The sequence below is a fragment of the Coregonus clupeaformis genome, chromosome 20 (genome assembly GCF_020615455.1).
Source record: "Coregonus clupeaformis isolate EN_2021a chromosome 20, ASM2061545v1, whole genome shotgun sequence".
Classification (NCBI taxonomy): domain Eukaryota; kingdom Metazoa; phylum Chordata; class Actinopteri; order Salmoniformes; family Salmonidae; genus Coregonus; species Coregonus clupeaformis.
The window spans coordinates 13,785,186-13,801,467 of record NC_059211.1 but is presented as its reverse complement, the minus strand read 5'-3'; the positions used below and the strand labels follow the sequence as shown (position 1 = coordinate 13,801,467).

General features: G+C 47.6%; 1 protein-coding gene across 1 annotated transcript in view; it reads right to left on the bottom strand.

The window, feature by feature from the left end:
- obscna (obscurin, cytoskeletal calmodulin and titin-interacting RhoGEF a) overlaps positions 1–16,282 on the bottom strand; it is an 83,006-nt gene that overhangs the window by 32,147 nt on the left and 34,577 nt on the right. The window contains exons 43-57 of the mRNA XM_045205751.1: positions 15,354–15,620; positions 14,929–15,192; positions 10,899–14,774; positions 9,800–9,875; positions 9,611–9,708; positions 4,913–5,022; positions 4,519–4,722; positions 4,265–4,347; positions 3,995–4,168; positions 3,699–3,858; positions 3,471–3,578; positions 3,216–3,380; positions 1,188–1,346; positions 730–907; positions 212–325 (exon numbers count right to left, since the gene is read on the bottom strand). Coding sequence (XP_045061686.1) covers positions 212–325; positions 730–907; positions 1,188–1,346; positions 3,216–3,380; positions 3,471–3,578; positions 3,699–3,858; positions 3,995–4,168; positions 4,265–4,347; positions 4,519–4,722; positions 4,913–5,022; positions 9,611–9,708; positions 9,800–9,875; positions 10,899–14,774; positions 14,929–15,192; positions 15,354–15,620 — 6,036 coding nt within the window. The remainder of the gene's footprint in view (positions 1–211; positions 326–729; positions 908–1,187; positions 1,347–3,215; positions 3,381–3,470; positions 3,579–3,698; positions 3,859–3,994; positions 4,169–4,264; positions 4,348–4,518; positions 4,723–4,912; positions 5,023–9,610; positions 9,709–9,799; positions 9,876–10,898; positions 14,775–14,928; positions 15,193–15,353; positions 15,621–16,282) is intronic.

Here is a 16,282-nt window from a genome sequence, read left to right as displayed (position 1 = left end):
TCAGATTGTCAGAGACCGTACTGCTGTTAAAGAGCAGGACATACCTTATTCTGCTCGCTAAATATGGTGCACAAGGTTGTACTCCCTGAACTCCCATACTACTCCCTAATGGCTGGCTAACTAGTCTAAAGCTCAAATCTATTTGGTTGAACTATTTGCTATAAACAACTAAAAAAGAACAAACCCTATGCAAGCTATCTGGTTTGTATACCTTTGAACCAGCTGACCACTGGTTTTGGTGTTCCTGTGACTTTGCAGGCCAGTTTGATTGTTTGCCCAATCTTTGTGGTGCAGTCAGCCAGGAGAACTTCAAACTCTGGTGGACCTACAGAAACATACACATGACTACTGTAATAATGGGAAGAGATGAGGAAAAATACATCTACTGCTGCCCAGATCCAACATTGGATAGAGTTCATGCTGGACAGAGTTAACAGAGGACAAAGCCAGTGTTAGTACACTCTTAGAAAAAAAGGTGCTATCTAGAACCTGAAAGGGTTCTTCGGCTCTCCCCATAGAAGAACCCTTCGGCTCTCCCCAAGTAGAACCATTTTGAGTTCCATGTAGAACCCTTTCCCCAGAGGGGAACCAAAGGGTTTTACCTGGAACCAAAAAGTGTTCTCATATGGGGACAGCCGAAGAACCCCTTTGGAACCCTTTTTTCTAAGATTGTATACTAGACAAACTTAACAATGGATAGTGCCAAAAGACAGTCATAGAGGAACTCACTGCTGGCAGTCAGGCTGGAGCGTTGCTGCAGCTCTCTCAGGTCTTTGAGCCAGGACAGCTTGAGAAGGGCAGAGCGACCCTGCAGTGTGTACCTCCTCACTGAGCCTCGGTGCTCGTGCCACAGCCCCCACGACTTATCATCTCCCCCCACCGTCTCCTTCACCTCCATATCATTCAGCTGGGGAGGGGGAGAAGTTAATATTACAAGGAAGGCACTCTATGTGTAATGAAGATGGTTCGGGGAAACCATACTCATGTGATTAGTAGCCTTGCCTAAAACCTTAACACTTGTGTTATCTCCCCAAGCTAATGCTTAGGTTTTAGCTCCAAGAGATAACACAATCTTGTGGCTCACAGGAGACCTGTGTTCGAACCCCAGTTGATAACATAAGCTTGGCGCAGGGAATTGGACTATACATTTACATTGACTGGGGCAAAGGTCAAGAGGCAGCTTTTACCTTCATCTTGTTCTTGAAGGCGTAGGTGTCAGTGTTCATGCCAGGGTCTCTCTTGAGCTTACACAGCAAGACACAGTCCTTGAAGAGGAACACCTGCCTCTGGTGCCCCCTGGAGGACGTCTTGATCTCGGGAGACTCCTCCCACACAGTGAAAGGACCCTGGGAGGAGGAAATATGTGGTATGAAAGCTTCAGGTGGAGCTGGATTATCGATGAGGAAATTACATGAATAAGCCAATTTCTGCACCAATGTGAGATCAAGATGGCACATTTCAAGCTATGTCCTTGACATTCAACTTTCAATGATGCTGTATCCCCATCAGCATCTGAGAAACAACTGCCACTGTTTGTTACAGTACAGCTCAGGTAGTTTAGACATGTTGGCATCCTCTAAACCAGGGCTGTTCAATTCCGGTCATGGAGGACCGAAAAACCTCTGGTTTTTGTTTCGACTTGGTAATTAGAGAGATTATCCTGTACTTTTATATACTTTTTAGCCAGTAGTTCTGAAAGTAGCGCTCACGAGCGAAAAGTGGTCCCCGAAAATTGCGTACTACATCGCAAACAGTTGCGGCCAAATATATTGGCACCCTTGCACTTTTCTTAAATAATTCCATATTTCTTCTAAAATAAATTGAAGCTGAAAGAAAAAAACATTCAACATTGCAGAACCAATTTTATTTTTGATAACTTCCACACTTCCTTTGGTCATTGGTAAACATAGGATCACCCTACTGCTGAAGGAGCCCCAAGAAAGGCTGATTGAACTTCTCAAAACCCCACCTAAACAAGCATAAATCCTGGGGGAAATGTTATGTGGACCAATAAAACAAAATTAGAGTTTTTTGGCAATACAGATCAATGCTGTGTTTACTGACGACCAAATGAAGCAATCAATGAAAAGAACACCCTCCCTATAATCAAACATTGGGGAGGTTTGATAATGCTGTGGGGTTGCTTTGCTGCCTATGGTATTGGGGGCCTAGAATGTGCGCAAGGCATCATGAAATCAGCAGATTATCAAGTGTTTTGGAGTCCAATGTTGAACCCAGTGTTCAAAGACTGGGCCTCCATTGAAGGTTGTGGGTCTTCCAAGCAGGACAACAACTCCAAACACACATCATAAAACACCCAGGAATGGTTAAGAAGAGATGCTGGACTGTTCTGGAGTGGCTATGGCGAGATCTGAAAACAGCAGTTGGTGGAGGGCACCCCTCAAACATGAAAGAATTTGAGCAGTTTGCTGCTGAAAAGTGGGCCAAATTGTCAGTAGAAAGGTGCAGCAAGCTCATTGATGGCTACAAGAAGTGTTTGTCTGCCATTATCTTGGCCAAAGGCTATGCAACCAAGTACTAGCTCCGGGGTGCCAATAATTTGTCTTTATTTTCTCAATTAATTAATGTACATTTAAGTTTACAAAAATAAAATTGGTTCTGCAATGTTAAAAATCCTATAACAAGGTGTGGTGACCAAAACGTTTTGTTAAAATGTCAACTTATTTTAGAAGTATGAGGGAATTATTCAAGAAAAGTGCAAGGGTGCCCATATACAGTATTTGGTTGCAACTGTATGTGCAGATGTGCACCACGTCATTGCTTTCTCTCTCGCTCTGCTGTGTGTGCATCTTGCTAGCTGTCACTCAAATGGCGAGGGGCTGAAGCTCATTGGCTAGAACTCGAATTGCTAGGGGGCTGGCCCACATGGGCGAAAAATTTAGGGAAAATGGCACAGCACAGCTTCCAGAAAAACAGTCACTTTCAAACTAGAGATTTCGTGGCTAATTGAGGTAAAACAGTAATTCTGGCAGTGGTAGAAAAAGTACCCAATTGTCTTACTTGAGTAAAAGTAAAGATACCTTAATAGAAAATGACTCAAGTAAAAGTGAAAGTCACCCAGTAAAATCCTACTTGAGTAAAAGTCTAAAAGTATTTGGTTTTAAATATACTTAAGGCCCTCCAGGACTAACATTGAAAAACCCTGCTCTAAACATTCTATGGAGGTAACCTGTGGTTTAGGAGGGGTGAGTTACCTGGCGGACAGGTTCTCCCAGTGCAGTGAGTGGGGCAGGGTAGTTCTCAATCAGAGACACCTGGTGTAGGTTGTCAGAGCGCCAGGGCAGACAGGACACCATGGAGAAGGCATCCTCCAGTAGAAGGCAGCTTTTCGCACACTTAGCCTTGTTCTTGATCAGCTCCTGTCAACACACACACAGGGAGAAATACGTGGATTAAGGCTTCAGAAAGGTCTAAACATGGACACTTAGAATCAGATGATGAGCACTGACCTTGAGCAAGGCCTGGTAAGTCTGAATCCTCTCCACTGGTCTCTGTAAGAAGGTGATGACATCCAGGACTGCAGTTTCGGGGTGCTCAGGCTTAGTTTCTGTGTTTTGCTGGAACACAAAGGTCAATACACGTGAATGTGAGCATGGAAGCATGTGAGTGCAAATAGTTTTTCTTCTGGAAGTGGGGATCGATTTTTGTGCATTATGGTAAATGATCTGATTGCATACCTTGAAGTACTGCTGGATGGTCTTGTCAGTGACACAGGCCTCTGCCTGTGTTTGGCCCACCATGTACTGCAGATACTTTTCAAAGTCCATTGCATGTTTGACCAGGTGCATGGCCACTTCATCGTCAGTAGAACACTCACTCAGACTGGGCAGAATAGATCTGAGTAGGGGGTAGGAAAATAAGGACAGTATTTATCAGAAGTTTTTATCTTACATTTCATTACATTAGTAAAAACATATCTAAAACCAGCGCTAAAACCAGCTCTCCCTCTCAACAAAAAGAACAGGTGTGTCACCTCTCGTGTAAAGCCATGATGTCCTTTATATTGCGGAAGATGGTTTCTTTCTGGTTGATGATGTTGATAGGGACATGAGGGCTGGTGTCTAAGTGGTGTAGGTGGTGGGACGTAAAGTCCTTCATCTCTTTCACAAACTCTTCCTCCCCATCAATCAGTCCCTGGATTAATTGGCTAAAAACAGAAGGGAATGTAGACAGTTTTCTTTAAGAAACGATATGAATCAAATATGCAGAACACACTGTGATCAAGTGATATTCATTCACTCACCTTAGTGTTCTCCTGTACTCCTCCCCTGTAGACCCTGATACATCCAGCTCCTGTTGTGGTGTCCTCATTTGTGGGAATGTCTCCTTTACAAAAACACAAAGCTTGAATAAATGCATGGTAAAATATTATCATTACTAGTGACAAATCCTGTTTATATAACAAAACATAAAAGTGGTTGATTGCACAGTCAAAAACATATTGACTTTGTCCATTTTATGCCCACCCTTTACCAGGACATACTGATGACCTCATACCTTTCTCTTCTTCTCCAGGTATGCAGGAGAGACCCATCCTTGGCGTGAGGGGGTGGTCTTGGAGGGCTTGGTGCGGACCAGCCACTTATCCGGGTGGATAGAGTCCAAGACCTCCACGTATTGACCCTCCTTCAACACAAAGCTCTCCTTGTTGCCACCTTGTTGAGGGCTGCAGTTAGCTCTGGCCACGTAGATATCAAATGTCTATGGAAAAGAGGTTGGTAGAAAATGGTGGTTAACTGCTTGTCCAAGCAAACGTTACTGTAAAAGGACCAAGTATGAGGAGGTTACCGTGTTCATTAGTGAGATCAAAATGTATACTTTTGTCTCAATTAAAAAACCTGATCAGAACACATTGTTTGAAAGAGGGCTACATGTTCAAACCATACTGTACCTCTATTCCATCCTCGTCCCCATCTGACTCCGAGCCAGAGCCTGTAAGAGCAGTAGGAGTGTGGCCACGATGGTGTTTGGGGGATGGAGTCCTCAACATGGCATCAGGTGCTGATGGGATATTCAGAAGTGGACAGAAGTGTGCAAAGGTTAGCACCGTAATCTTCGCCTAGGTTTTGAAATAGTTGGCTTTCGACATACCAGAGATGTGACATTTTTACTTTTGCCACTGTTATTTTGAATGAGCAGAGTGATTATAGAGTGGACTGGGTCAATTAGGTCCCTTTTAAGGGATTCTTTTTAAAATCAAATCAAATTGTATTTGTCACATGCGCCGAATACAACAGGTGTAGACCTTACCGTGAAATGCTTACTTACAAGCCCTTAACCAACAATGCAGTTTTAAGAAAATAGAGTTAAGAAAATATTTACTAAATAAACTAGAGTAAAAAAAGTAACATAGTAAAATAACAATAACGAGGCTATATACAGGGGGTACCGGTACCGAGTCAATGTGCGGGGGTACAGGTTAGTCGAGGTAATTTGTACATGTAGGTAGGGGTAAAGTGACTATGCATAGATAATAAACAGCGAGTAGCAGCAGTGTAAAAACAAAGGGGAGGGCAGGGGGTCAATGCAAATAGTCCAGGTGGCCATTTTATTAATTGTTCAACAGTCTTATGGCTTGGGGGTAGAAGCTGTTAAGGAGCCTTTTGGACCTAGACTTGGCGCTCCGGTACCGCTTGCCGTGCGGTAGCAGAGAGAACAGTCTAGGATCCAGTTGCAGAGGGAGGTGTTAAGGCCCAGGGTCCTTAGCTTAGTGATGAGCTTTGTGGGCACTATGGGGTTGAACGCTGAGCTGTAGTCAATGAACAGCATTCTCACATATGTGTTCCTTTTGACCAGGTGGGAAAGGGCAGTGTGGAGCGCAATTGAGATTGCGTCATCTGTGGATCTGTTGGGGCGGTATGCGAATTGGAGTGGATCTAGGGTTTCCGGGATGATGGTGTTGATGATGGTGTTCTGAATAAATGTTCTACTTGTGGTATTGCCTTATTATTTTACCATGCATGATGGTGTATAATTTGTAAAATCAATACAAAACTGCATCTGTCATCTGAGTTTAGCAGACCTGTTATAAGAAAATATGACGATCAAAAACGCGTGAAATGGTTTGGTCCATCTCCTATGAACCTGTTACATTGTCAATTTCATTTTCTCCTGTCTTCAGCTCTATTAGAGAATGTATTTTTTCTGCTCTGCTAATGACATTAAACTTGTAAATATCACTATATTTTTACTTACAATTGTGAAATATATTCCTTGTAAACATTATTCATACAGTACATTGAGTCGGAATTCTGTTGTCTAGAATGTTATCCTTGTACACAAGCTCAATGGAATGTTCTTGAGCAGGAGCTGCTAGCACTCTGTGTTGTTTTAGCATTGTATGCTCGCTATGCAGCCTAACATGTGAGCCTTCTTGCCAAGGTGTTTCCTTTAGTGAAAATAATTATATTCTCACTGATCAGGCACTGAAAGTAATAATGCTTTACTATCCAACAGTGTGTTATTTTGTCAGATGATAGCTATGAAATATGCCACCATGTCACGCCCTGGCTCTGGGGACTCTGTTATGTTGAGCCAGGGTGTGTAGAGTCTATGTTTTGTGTTTCTATGTTCAGGATCTAGTTCATTGTGTTTCTATGTTGGCCGGGGTGGTTCTCAATCAGAGGCAACGAGAATCAGCTGTTGCTTGTTGTCTCTGATTGGGTACCATACTTAGGCAGCCGTTTGGGCATTTGTGTTTGTGGGATCTTGTTCCGTGTATGGTTTGTGTATGTACCCAAGGACTTCACGTATCGTTTTGTTGTTTTGTTGCATTGTATTAAGTACTTAATAAAAGTATGTTCGCATTCCACGCTGCGCATTGGTCCACTCCTTTCAACGATCGTGACAGAAGATCCCACCAAAACTGGACCAAGCAGCGTGTGTCGGAGCAAACGCCGGGTAGGGAGCTGGAGAAGTTGGCGATGGCCCAGGTGGGCCAATGGTGGTCCTGGGAGGACATGTTCGAGGGCAGAGGACCATGGGCAAGGGTTAAAGCCCTGGCGAGAGAGGAGGTACGGCGCCAACAGTGTCGTCATCGGACAGACGAGAGGCACCCCCAATAAATGTTTAGGGGGGGGCACATGGCATGGGCGACGGGGCTGCTGGAGGCAGAAAAAGGGTGAGTTAGTGGACGAGGAGAGAAGGCCACCAGGTTACGGGAGCCATTGGTGAGTAGAGGGAAGGAAAGTGTAGAGGCACGGCGAGAGGTACTGAAGTGTGTTGCCAGTCCGGTCCGGCCCGTTCCTGATCCCCGTGTAAGGACAGTGGTGTGTGTTCCAAGTGCGGTCCGGCCTGTTCCTGTCCCTCGCACCAAGCCTGTGATGCGCGTCGCCAGCCCGGTCCGGCCGGTTCCTGTCCCTCGCACCAAGCCTGTGATGCGCGTCGCCAGCCCGGTCCGGCCTGTTCCTGTCCCTCGCACCAAGCCTGTGATGCGCGTCGCCAGCCCGGCCCGGCCGGTTCCTGCCCCTCGCACCAAGCCAATGGTCGCGTCGTCAGCCCGGTCTGGCCTGTTCCTGCCCCTCGCACCAAGCCAATGGTGCGCGTCGCCAGCCCGGTCCGGCCTGTTCCTGCCCCTCGCACCAAGCCAATGGTGCGCGTCGCCAGCCCGGCCCGGCCTGTTCCTGCTCCCCGCACCAAGCCTGTGGGGCGCATCGTCAGTCCGGTCCGGCCTGTTCCTGCTCCCCGCACCAAGCCTGTGGTGCGCGTCGCCAGCCCGGTCTGGCCCGTTCCTGCTCCCCGCACCAAGCCTATGGTGCGCGTCGTCAGCCCGGCCCGGCCCGTTCCTGCTCCCCGCACCAAGCCAATGGTGCGCGTCGCCAGCCCGGTCCGGCCCGTTCCTGCTTCCCGCACCAAGTCTATGGTGCGCGTCGCCAGCCCGGCCCGGCCTGTTCCTGCTCCCCGCACCAAGCCAATGGTGCGCGTCGCCAGCCCGGCCTGTTCCTGCTCCCCGCACCAAGCTAATGGTGCGCGTCGCCAGCCCGGCCCGGCCTGTTCCTGCTCCCCGCACCAAGCCTGTGGGGCGCATCGTCTGTCCGGTCCGGCCTGTTCCTGCTCCCCGCACCAAGCCTGTGGTGCGCGTCGCCAGCCCGGTCTGGCCCGTTCCTGCTCCCCGCACCAAGCCTATGGTGCGCGTCGCCAGCCCGGCCCGGCCTGTTCCTGCTCCCCGCACCAAGCCAATGGTGCGCGTCGCCAGCCCAGCCCGGCCTGTTCCTGCTCCCCGCACCAAGCTAATGGTGCGCGTCGCCAGCCCGGCCCGGCCTGTTCCTGCTCCCCGCACCAAGCCAATGGTGCGCGTCGTCAGCCCGGTCCGGCCCGTTCCTGCTCCCCGCACCAAGCCAGGGGTGCGCGTCGTCAGCCCGGTCCGGCCCATTCCTGCTTCCCGCACCAAGCCTGGGGTGCGTGTCGTCAGTCCGGCACAGCCCGTGCCCGGTTCACCGGTGCCTGGTCAGGTACCGGTCAGCTGCTCCACACCGGAGCCTAAGCAATCCGCTCCACTGATGTCCAGTCCAGCTCCAGCCAACGGGGCCAGACCAGACCAGGGGCACTACGGGGGGGTTATTAGAGGGTGGTGGTCACGCCCGGAGCCGGATCCGCCTCCGAGAAGGAATGCCCACCCGGCCCTCCCCTGTTCGGTTTATGTTTGCCGCGGTCGCAGTCCGCGCCTTTGGGGGGGGGGGGTACTGTCACGCCCTGGCTCTGGGGACTCTGTTATGTTGAGCCAGGGTGTGTAGAGTCTATGTTTTGTGTTTCTATGTTCAGGATCTAGTTCATTGTGTTTCTATGTTGGCCGGGGTGGTTCTCAATCAGAGGCAACGAGAATCAGCTGTTGCTTGTTGTCTCTGATTGGGTACCATACTTAGGCAGCCGTTTGGGCATTTGTGTTTGTGGGATCTTGTTCCGTGTATGGTTTGTGTATGTACCCAAGGACTTCACGTATCGTTTTGTTGTTTTGTTGCATTGTATTAAGTACTTAATAAAAGTATGTTCGCATTCCACGCTGCGCATTGGTCCACTCCTTTCAACGATCGTGACACACCATCAGAGGCTATCGCTTGTGTTTCTTGGCTACATTGGTATTTACATTTTATGAAAATTGTTTGTCAATTTCGGTTAATAGCCTAATGTATGTCACTCTGGTTGTTGGAGCTATCTGTTGTATGGTGAACTCGGGATTCATCAAGGTTTATTTGTGAGTAAATCTGGCTTTGATAATAGCCAGTGCTTAACCAGCCACCGACCTCACTGCACGTCACTGGTATGCAAATTCTGGTGCCACATGCATTGCAAGTGCACAAATACTTGTATAGGTCTAAGCATCACTGTTTCTTCTCCTATTGGAGAAGGTGCAGAGGTAGTTAAGAGACATTGAACTGATGCCTGTTATTTTCTATTTCTATAACTCTGTCTCTACTCTACACAAAACAATGTAGAGTGAAACCCATTACCTTGTGCATGATATTACATTATTATTACATTTACAGCCATTAGTGTTAAAGTGAATGGATTCAGTACAACATGTGAAATACCATCACCACAAAAGGTAACAACTCAATATTTAGATCTAACAACATAACAGAATATGGCTGACCTTGGACATTCAAATGCCTCTGTGGTTGAGGGATGACTTTCTGTTCTTTCTCCTCCTTATGGGGTAACTGGTCCTCTGACTTAATGGCTTCCTTTTCCCTGTGGGAATATATTTGCTTATTAACACATGATAATGCCATAGAACGGGGAGATATAGTTAAATGTTAAATGATGATTGTGAAGGACTTACCTGGGGTGATCTTTGGGGATTATGTCAGCAGGCTCTATGAAATCTGGAGCTGTGTCGTAGTCAGAGGGACTAGACACTGGGGTAACAGAGAAAATAAATGATAATTGTCAGCTAAAGGGGCAATCTGCTGTCAGTTAAAGGGGCAATCTGCAATTCAACAACAACAAAGTGTTCTCCCCGCTACTGTTTTGGTAAACACCTGAGGGATGAGAGTGGAGGAATGTAAGTACACTCTAATTCATAAACAGAGCCATGGATGCGAGGACTGACCATCCATGAGATCAAAATGATAGTTTTGACCATGTTTTGAGGGTATACAGCAGAGGTGTCATGCCCATAGGCGGCACAGGGGCACGTTCCCCCTCAGATTTGTCCTGTAAATTTTTTTACAAATAAAATAATATTATTATTTTTGTTGTTGTTAGTTTTTTTCTCTGTAATACTACTAGCCACTTAGCAATTTTATGAAGTTGGTTTTAGCTAGCCCAGATAGGTTCCCAAACTCCCAACCTCATAACTAGCTTGTCTTAGTAACTTAGCTGGCATGCCTGCAGGCAAGGTTGGTAGACTTTAGAAAAGCAAGCAATAAACTGAATGTACTGAATAAGACTCACATTCCTTTCAATATTTTAGCCAGATTTTAGCAGAGATGCAGAGAAGCATATTTCGTTTCTTTCGAAAAAGAACCACCAGTCAGGAGGATACAGACAGCTGAAAAGGTATGCTTAGACATGCAGAAAAATATACATTTTTCTTTACACAGAATTCAGCATAATGTTTATGGCTCTAGATTGCAGGAAAAAGCTGTTTCAGGTGTTTGTAAAATTATAAATTCTCCAACTTAAGGACCGGAGACACAGCCCCCCGACGGCCCACATCCCAGCCATCCTCACGTACTTTGTGCCCCCTCAGACTTTTGGGGTGATGACGCCCCTGTATACAGTGTTTGATGTACAAATTGCCCCTTTAATAATGCAAAGATGATTTTCAGTCTATCAACAGACAGCTACAACTCACTCCTAGCAAATGCAGACACAATTACTGCATATGACCCAGTTCACATACTAAGGACATCTATAATGTTTATAACTTGACTTACTAGAGCTGGCAGTGATAAGGGAGGCCCTCCTCCTCTCCTGCAGGGTCATGTGGGAATCCTCCTCGGTCAGATTGTAGGCCTGCCACAGGGAGATCCCCTCACTCACCACAGAATCCATAGTCTCCTTCCCGGAGGTGGAGGTCTGGCCTGGCTGGAGAGGGCCAATGGAGGCCAGGACTGGGTGCACAGAAGGGCTGGAGGGCTGGGCTGGGGCTGGGGCTGCAGGCCTCTGGGTAGAGGATGGAGGCTTTTGAGGTTCACCCACAGTAATGTTGCCATTATATGAGGTCACACCAAAGTTGTTGACCACCTCACAGGTATAGACCCCAGTGTCTATGGCAGACATGTTGATGATCACCAGTGTGCAGATGCCATCCTCTGAGGTGTTCATGTTGTGGCGTTGGTCTCCTATGATCTCCTGGCTGTTCTTCAGCCAGCGTACTGCGTTGAGCTTTCCTTCCACCACGCACTCCAGCTCGATGGTACCGTTGATCTCAGCACTCTGGTTCTTAAACACCTGCTTGAAGACAGGCCGCATGTCTTTGCGGGTCTTGTATCCCTTGAAAGCTGCCTGGATCTTAATGGCAGCTTCCAGCATCTCATGTTCATCCTCGACACTGTCAGGTGCAATCTCGTCAACTTGCTGAGTCATCTGTAGCCCCTTGGGAACTCCAGCAACAGCGACTACAGGCTTGCTGGTCTTCTGGTTGACTGTTACCTGGGTGGGGGCCTCAGTGAAGGACTCATCCTCTGAGATATGGAGTTGGTTATCGTCCTCCGCCATCTTGGGTTTTTCAGTCTCCTGTACTGTAGACCTTGCTGGCTGTTTATCCCTCTGTTCTATCTCTGTCTCCTTCACCATATACTTCACTGGCTGTTTCTCCTGATTGTCTATTTCTACATCTAGGTCCTTTTTAGATCTAAAAGATCTAATTATCTGTTCTACCCCAGCATCGGACACTATAGATGATCGTCTCGCTGGTGGCACTGGCTGTTTCACTACTTGGTCTATCCCAACATCCGATACTACAGATGCTCGTCTCGCTGGTGGAACTGGCTGTTTCCTCACCACGTCTACCCCATTATCCAAAACTGAAACTACAGATGCTCGCCTCACTGCTGGAACTGGCCGTTTCCTCACCTCATCTACTCCAACATCCGACACTACAGATGCTCGTCTCGCTGGTGGAACTGGCTGTTTCATCCCTTGGTCTATCCCAGAATCCGACACTACAGATGCTCGTCTCACTGGTGGAACTGGCTGCTTCCTCATCTCGTCTACCCCAGTATCTGAAACTGAAACTACAGACGCTCGTCTCGCTGGTGGCACTGGCTGTTTCCTCACCTCATTTACCCCAGTATCCGAAACTGAAACTACAGATGCTCGCCTCGCTGCTGGTACTGGCTGTTTCATCCCTTGCTCAATCCCAGAATCTGACACTACAGATGCTTGTCTAGCTGGTGGAACTAGCTGTTTCACTACTTGCTCTATCCCAGCATCCGACACTACAGATGCTTGTCTCGCTGGTGGAACTGGTTGTTTCCTCACCTCGTCTACCCCAGCATCTGACATTATAGATGCTTGTCTCGCTGGTGGCACTGGCTGTTTCCTCACCTCGTTTATCACCGTATCCGAAACTGAAACTACAGATGCTCGCCTCGCTGGTGGAACTGGCCGTTTCCTCACCTCGTCTACCCCAGCATCCGACACTACAGATGCTCGTCTCGCTGGTGGAACTGGCTGTTTCATCCCTTGGTCTATCCAAGAATCCGACACTACAGATGCTCGTCTCACTGGTGGAACTGGCTGCTTCCTCATCTCGTCTACCCCAGTATCTGAAACTGAAACTACAGACGCTCGTCTCGCTGGTGGCACTGGCTGATTCCTCACCTCATCTACCCCAGTATCCGAAACTGAAACTACAGATGCTCGCCTCGCTGCTGGAACTGGCTGTTTCATCCCTTGCTCAATCCCAGAATCTGACACTACAGATGCTTGTCTAGCTGGTGGAACTAGCTGTTTCACTACTTGCTCTATCACAGCATCCGACACTACAGATGCTTGTCTCGCTGGTCGAACTGGTTGTTTCCTCACCTCGTTTATCACAGTATCCGAAACTGAAACTACAGATGCTCGCCTCGCTGGTGGAACTGGCCGTTTCCTCACCTCGTCTACCCCATTATCCGACGCTATAGATGTTCGTCTCGCCTCTGGGACTGTCCCTTCCCTCACCTCATATACCCCAGCATCCGACACTACAGATGCTTGTCTTGCTGGTGAAACTGGCTGTTTCATCCCTTGGTCTATCCCAGAATCCGACACTACAGATGCTTGTCTCGCTGGTGGAACTGGCTGTTTCACTACTTGCTCTATCCCAGCATCCGACACTACAGATGCCCGTCTCGCTGGTGGAACTTGCTGTTTCACCACTTGGTCTATCTTGGCATCCGACACTACAGATGCTCGTCTCACTGGTGGAACTGGCTGTTTCCTCACCTCGTTTATCACAGTATCCGAAACTGAAACTACAGATGTTCGCCTCACTGGTGGCACAGGCTGTTTCCTCACCTCATCTACCCCAGTATCCGAAACTGAAACTACAGATGCTCGCCTCGCTGGTTGAACTGTCCATTTCCTCACCTCGTCTACCCCAGCATCGGACACTATAGATGCTTGTCTCGCTGGTGGAACTGGCTGTTTCCTTACCTCGTCTACCCCAGGATCCGAAACTGAAACTACAGATGCTCGTCTCACTGGTGGAACTGGCTGTTTCACCACTTGGTCTATCCCAGCATCTGACACTACAGATGCTTGTCTCGCTGGTGGAACTGGCTGTTTCCTTACCTCATCTACCCCAGGATCCGAAACTGAAACTACAGATGCTCGTCTCGCTGGTGGAACTGGCTGTTTCACCACTTGGTCTATCCCAGCATCCGACACTACAGATGCTTGTCTCGCTGGTGGAACTGGCTGTTTCCTTACCTCGTCTACCCCAGGATCCGAAACTGAAACTACAGATGCTCGTCTCGCTGGTGGAACTGGCTGTTTCCTCACCTCGTCTACCCCATCATCCGACACTATAGATGCTTGTCTCGCTGGTGGCACAGGCTGTTTCACCACGTGGTCTACTTCAATCTCCTTCACCATAGACTTCAATGACTTCTGTTCCTCTGTGTCCCTCACCATAGCTCTTACTGGCAGTTTCACTGGCTCTTTCTCCCTCTGGTCTATCTGTGTCTCCTTCACCATAGATGCTTCCTTCCCTTTAGACCTCAATGGTGGTACTAGCTGTTTCTCTGTCTTTTCTACTATGGTATCCTTCACCATACTTACTGTCTGTTTCACTTGCTGTTTCTCCTGCTGGTCTACCTTAGTCTGATTACCCATAGACCTTAATGACATTTTCTCATGTAGGTCTACCACTGTCTCTTTTTCCTCAGGCTCCAGGTCTTTCTCTGACTCCACAATGGATGCCCGGGCCATGCCACATTTCTTTGGCTCTGGAGGGCCAGGATGGGCCTCCTCTGGTGGAGGAGTAGGAGATACAGCCTTTGTGGGAGCCTTTGTGGGAGGCATTGTCTTGGGAGGTTCTGTCTTGGCTGGGAGAGGCTTTACTGCCACAGAGGCAGTGGTCTCCACACCACCTGCCTGGCACGTGTAGCTGCCACTGTCGTCGTGCTTCAGCTCCAAGATGTGTAGCTGAAACACACAGTCGTCCTGCTTCATCTGATACTTCCTGTTGGGCCTGAGAGGCAGCTGGCCCTTCCTCCACTGGACTGGGACTCCAGGCTTAGACAGCTCACAGGACAGGCAGGCTGTGCCCCCCGCCTCAGCCTCCACAGCCTGCAGCACCTCCTCAAAGTATGGAGGCAGCTCTGGAGAGACTGAAGACAATTAGGGATTTGCAAATCTATTTGACCAATGTTAGGGTGAGTAATGCAAAGAGAGATTTCAGAATATTGTAACCCCCTGAGATAAACCTGAGTTCCTGGTTATGTTACTTCTCTCTAGAAGATGGGAAATCCTTACCTGTGACAGTCAGATTGGCGCTGCTCTGCATGTCTCCAGTGTCACAGGAGTATATCCCAGAGTCATCTGGGTCCACATTGTGGATGAGAAGAAGGTTGAGCTTGCCCTGCTTACAATTCTCGTACTTGTCTCTGTTCAATAGGGGCATGTTGTTGCGTCTCCATGTGACAGGGGTAGTGAGGTCAGAGGTCGTACAGGATAAGGTGGCCGTCTCTCCTTCCATGATGACGGTGTCCCGGGGATTCTTCTCAATGAGTACTTTAACTGGACACAGAGGAAAGTCAACTCTCAAAATGTGTACACATATATTAGTGTTTATACTTTATACTTCTTGAAGTTTTGTTGCACTGAATATGACCGAGATGAGGTGTGATTCCTCTACAGGCAGCAGGTGTGTGCTATTACACAACAAATCACACACATACCTTTCACAGACACAGAGGCGGTGGTCTCCACGCCACCTGCCTGGCACGTGTAGCTGCCACTGTCCTCGGGCTTCAGCTCCATGATGTGTAGCTGAAACACACAGCCGTCCTGCTTCATCTTGTACTTTCTGTTGGGCCTGAGAGGCAGCTGGCCCTTCCTCCACTGGACTGGGACTCCAGGCTTAGACAGCTCACAGGACAGGAAGGCTGTGCCTCTTTCCTCAGCTTTCACAGCCTGCAGCTCCTCCTCAAAGTATGGAGGCAGCTCTGGGTAGATGGAAGACAATAAGGGAATTCCAAATCTATGTTCCATTTGACCAATGTTAGGGTGAGTAATAGAAAGAGAGAATTCAGAATATTGTATTGTAATATGTGGATCAATTTATCAGTGAATTCTGAAAAGCTATCGAAAGGATTGTTCCATAAGGCTGTGTTTTTAGGGAGAGATATTGGTTATTGCAGAAGTTATTTGCGGGATGAGCATGCGCATCTTCAATATGTCCCCATTGTTCCTCTTTAGTGCATTTAACTATATGTCTCAAGCAAAAGCCTTGGGTAGCGAATTGATACAATTCCAGGTCTGGAAGGTTAAAACCACCCTCAGACTTAGGAAGATGTAAAACGTTCCTTTTTATTATATGAATGTCTTCGGTTGGGTAATTGGTATTACCGAAAATAAATACAACAACTTTGGGAGCCATGCCATTCTAAAGAGGTTTATTCTACCTGTAAGATTTATGGGAAGATTATTCCATTTACACTACCGGTCAAAAGTTTTAGAACACCTACTCATTCAAAGGTTTTTCTTTATTTTTACTATTTTCTACATTGTAGAATAATAGTGAAGAAATCAAAACTATTAAATAACACATATGGAATCATGTAGTAACCAAAAAAGTGTTAAACAAATCAAAATATATTTAAGATTT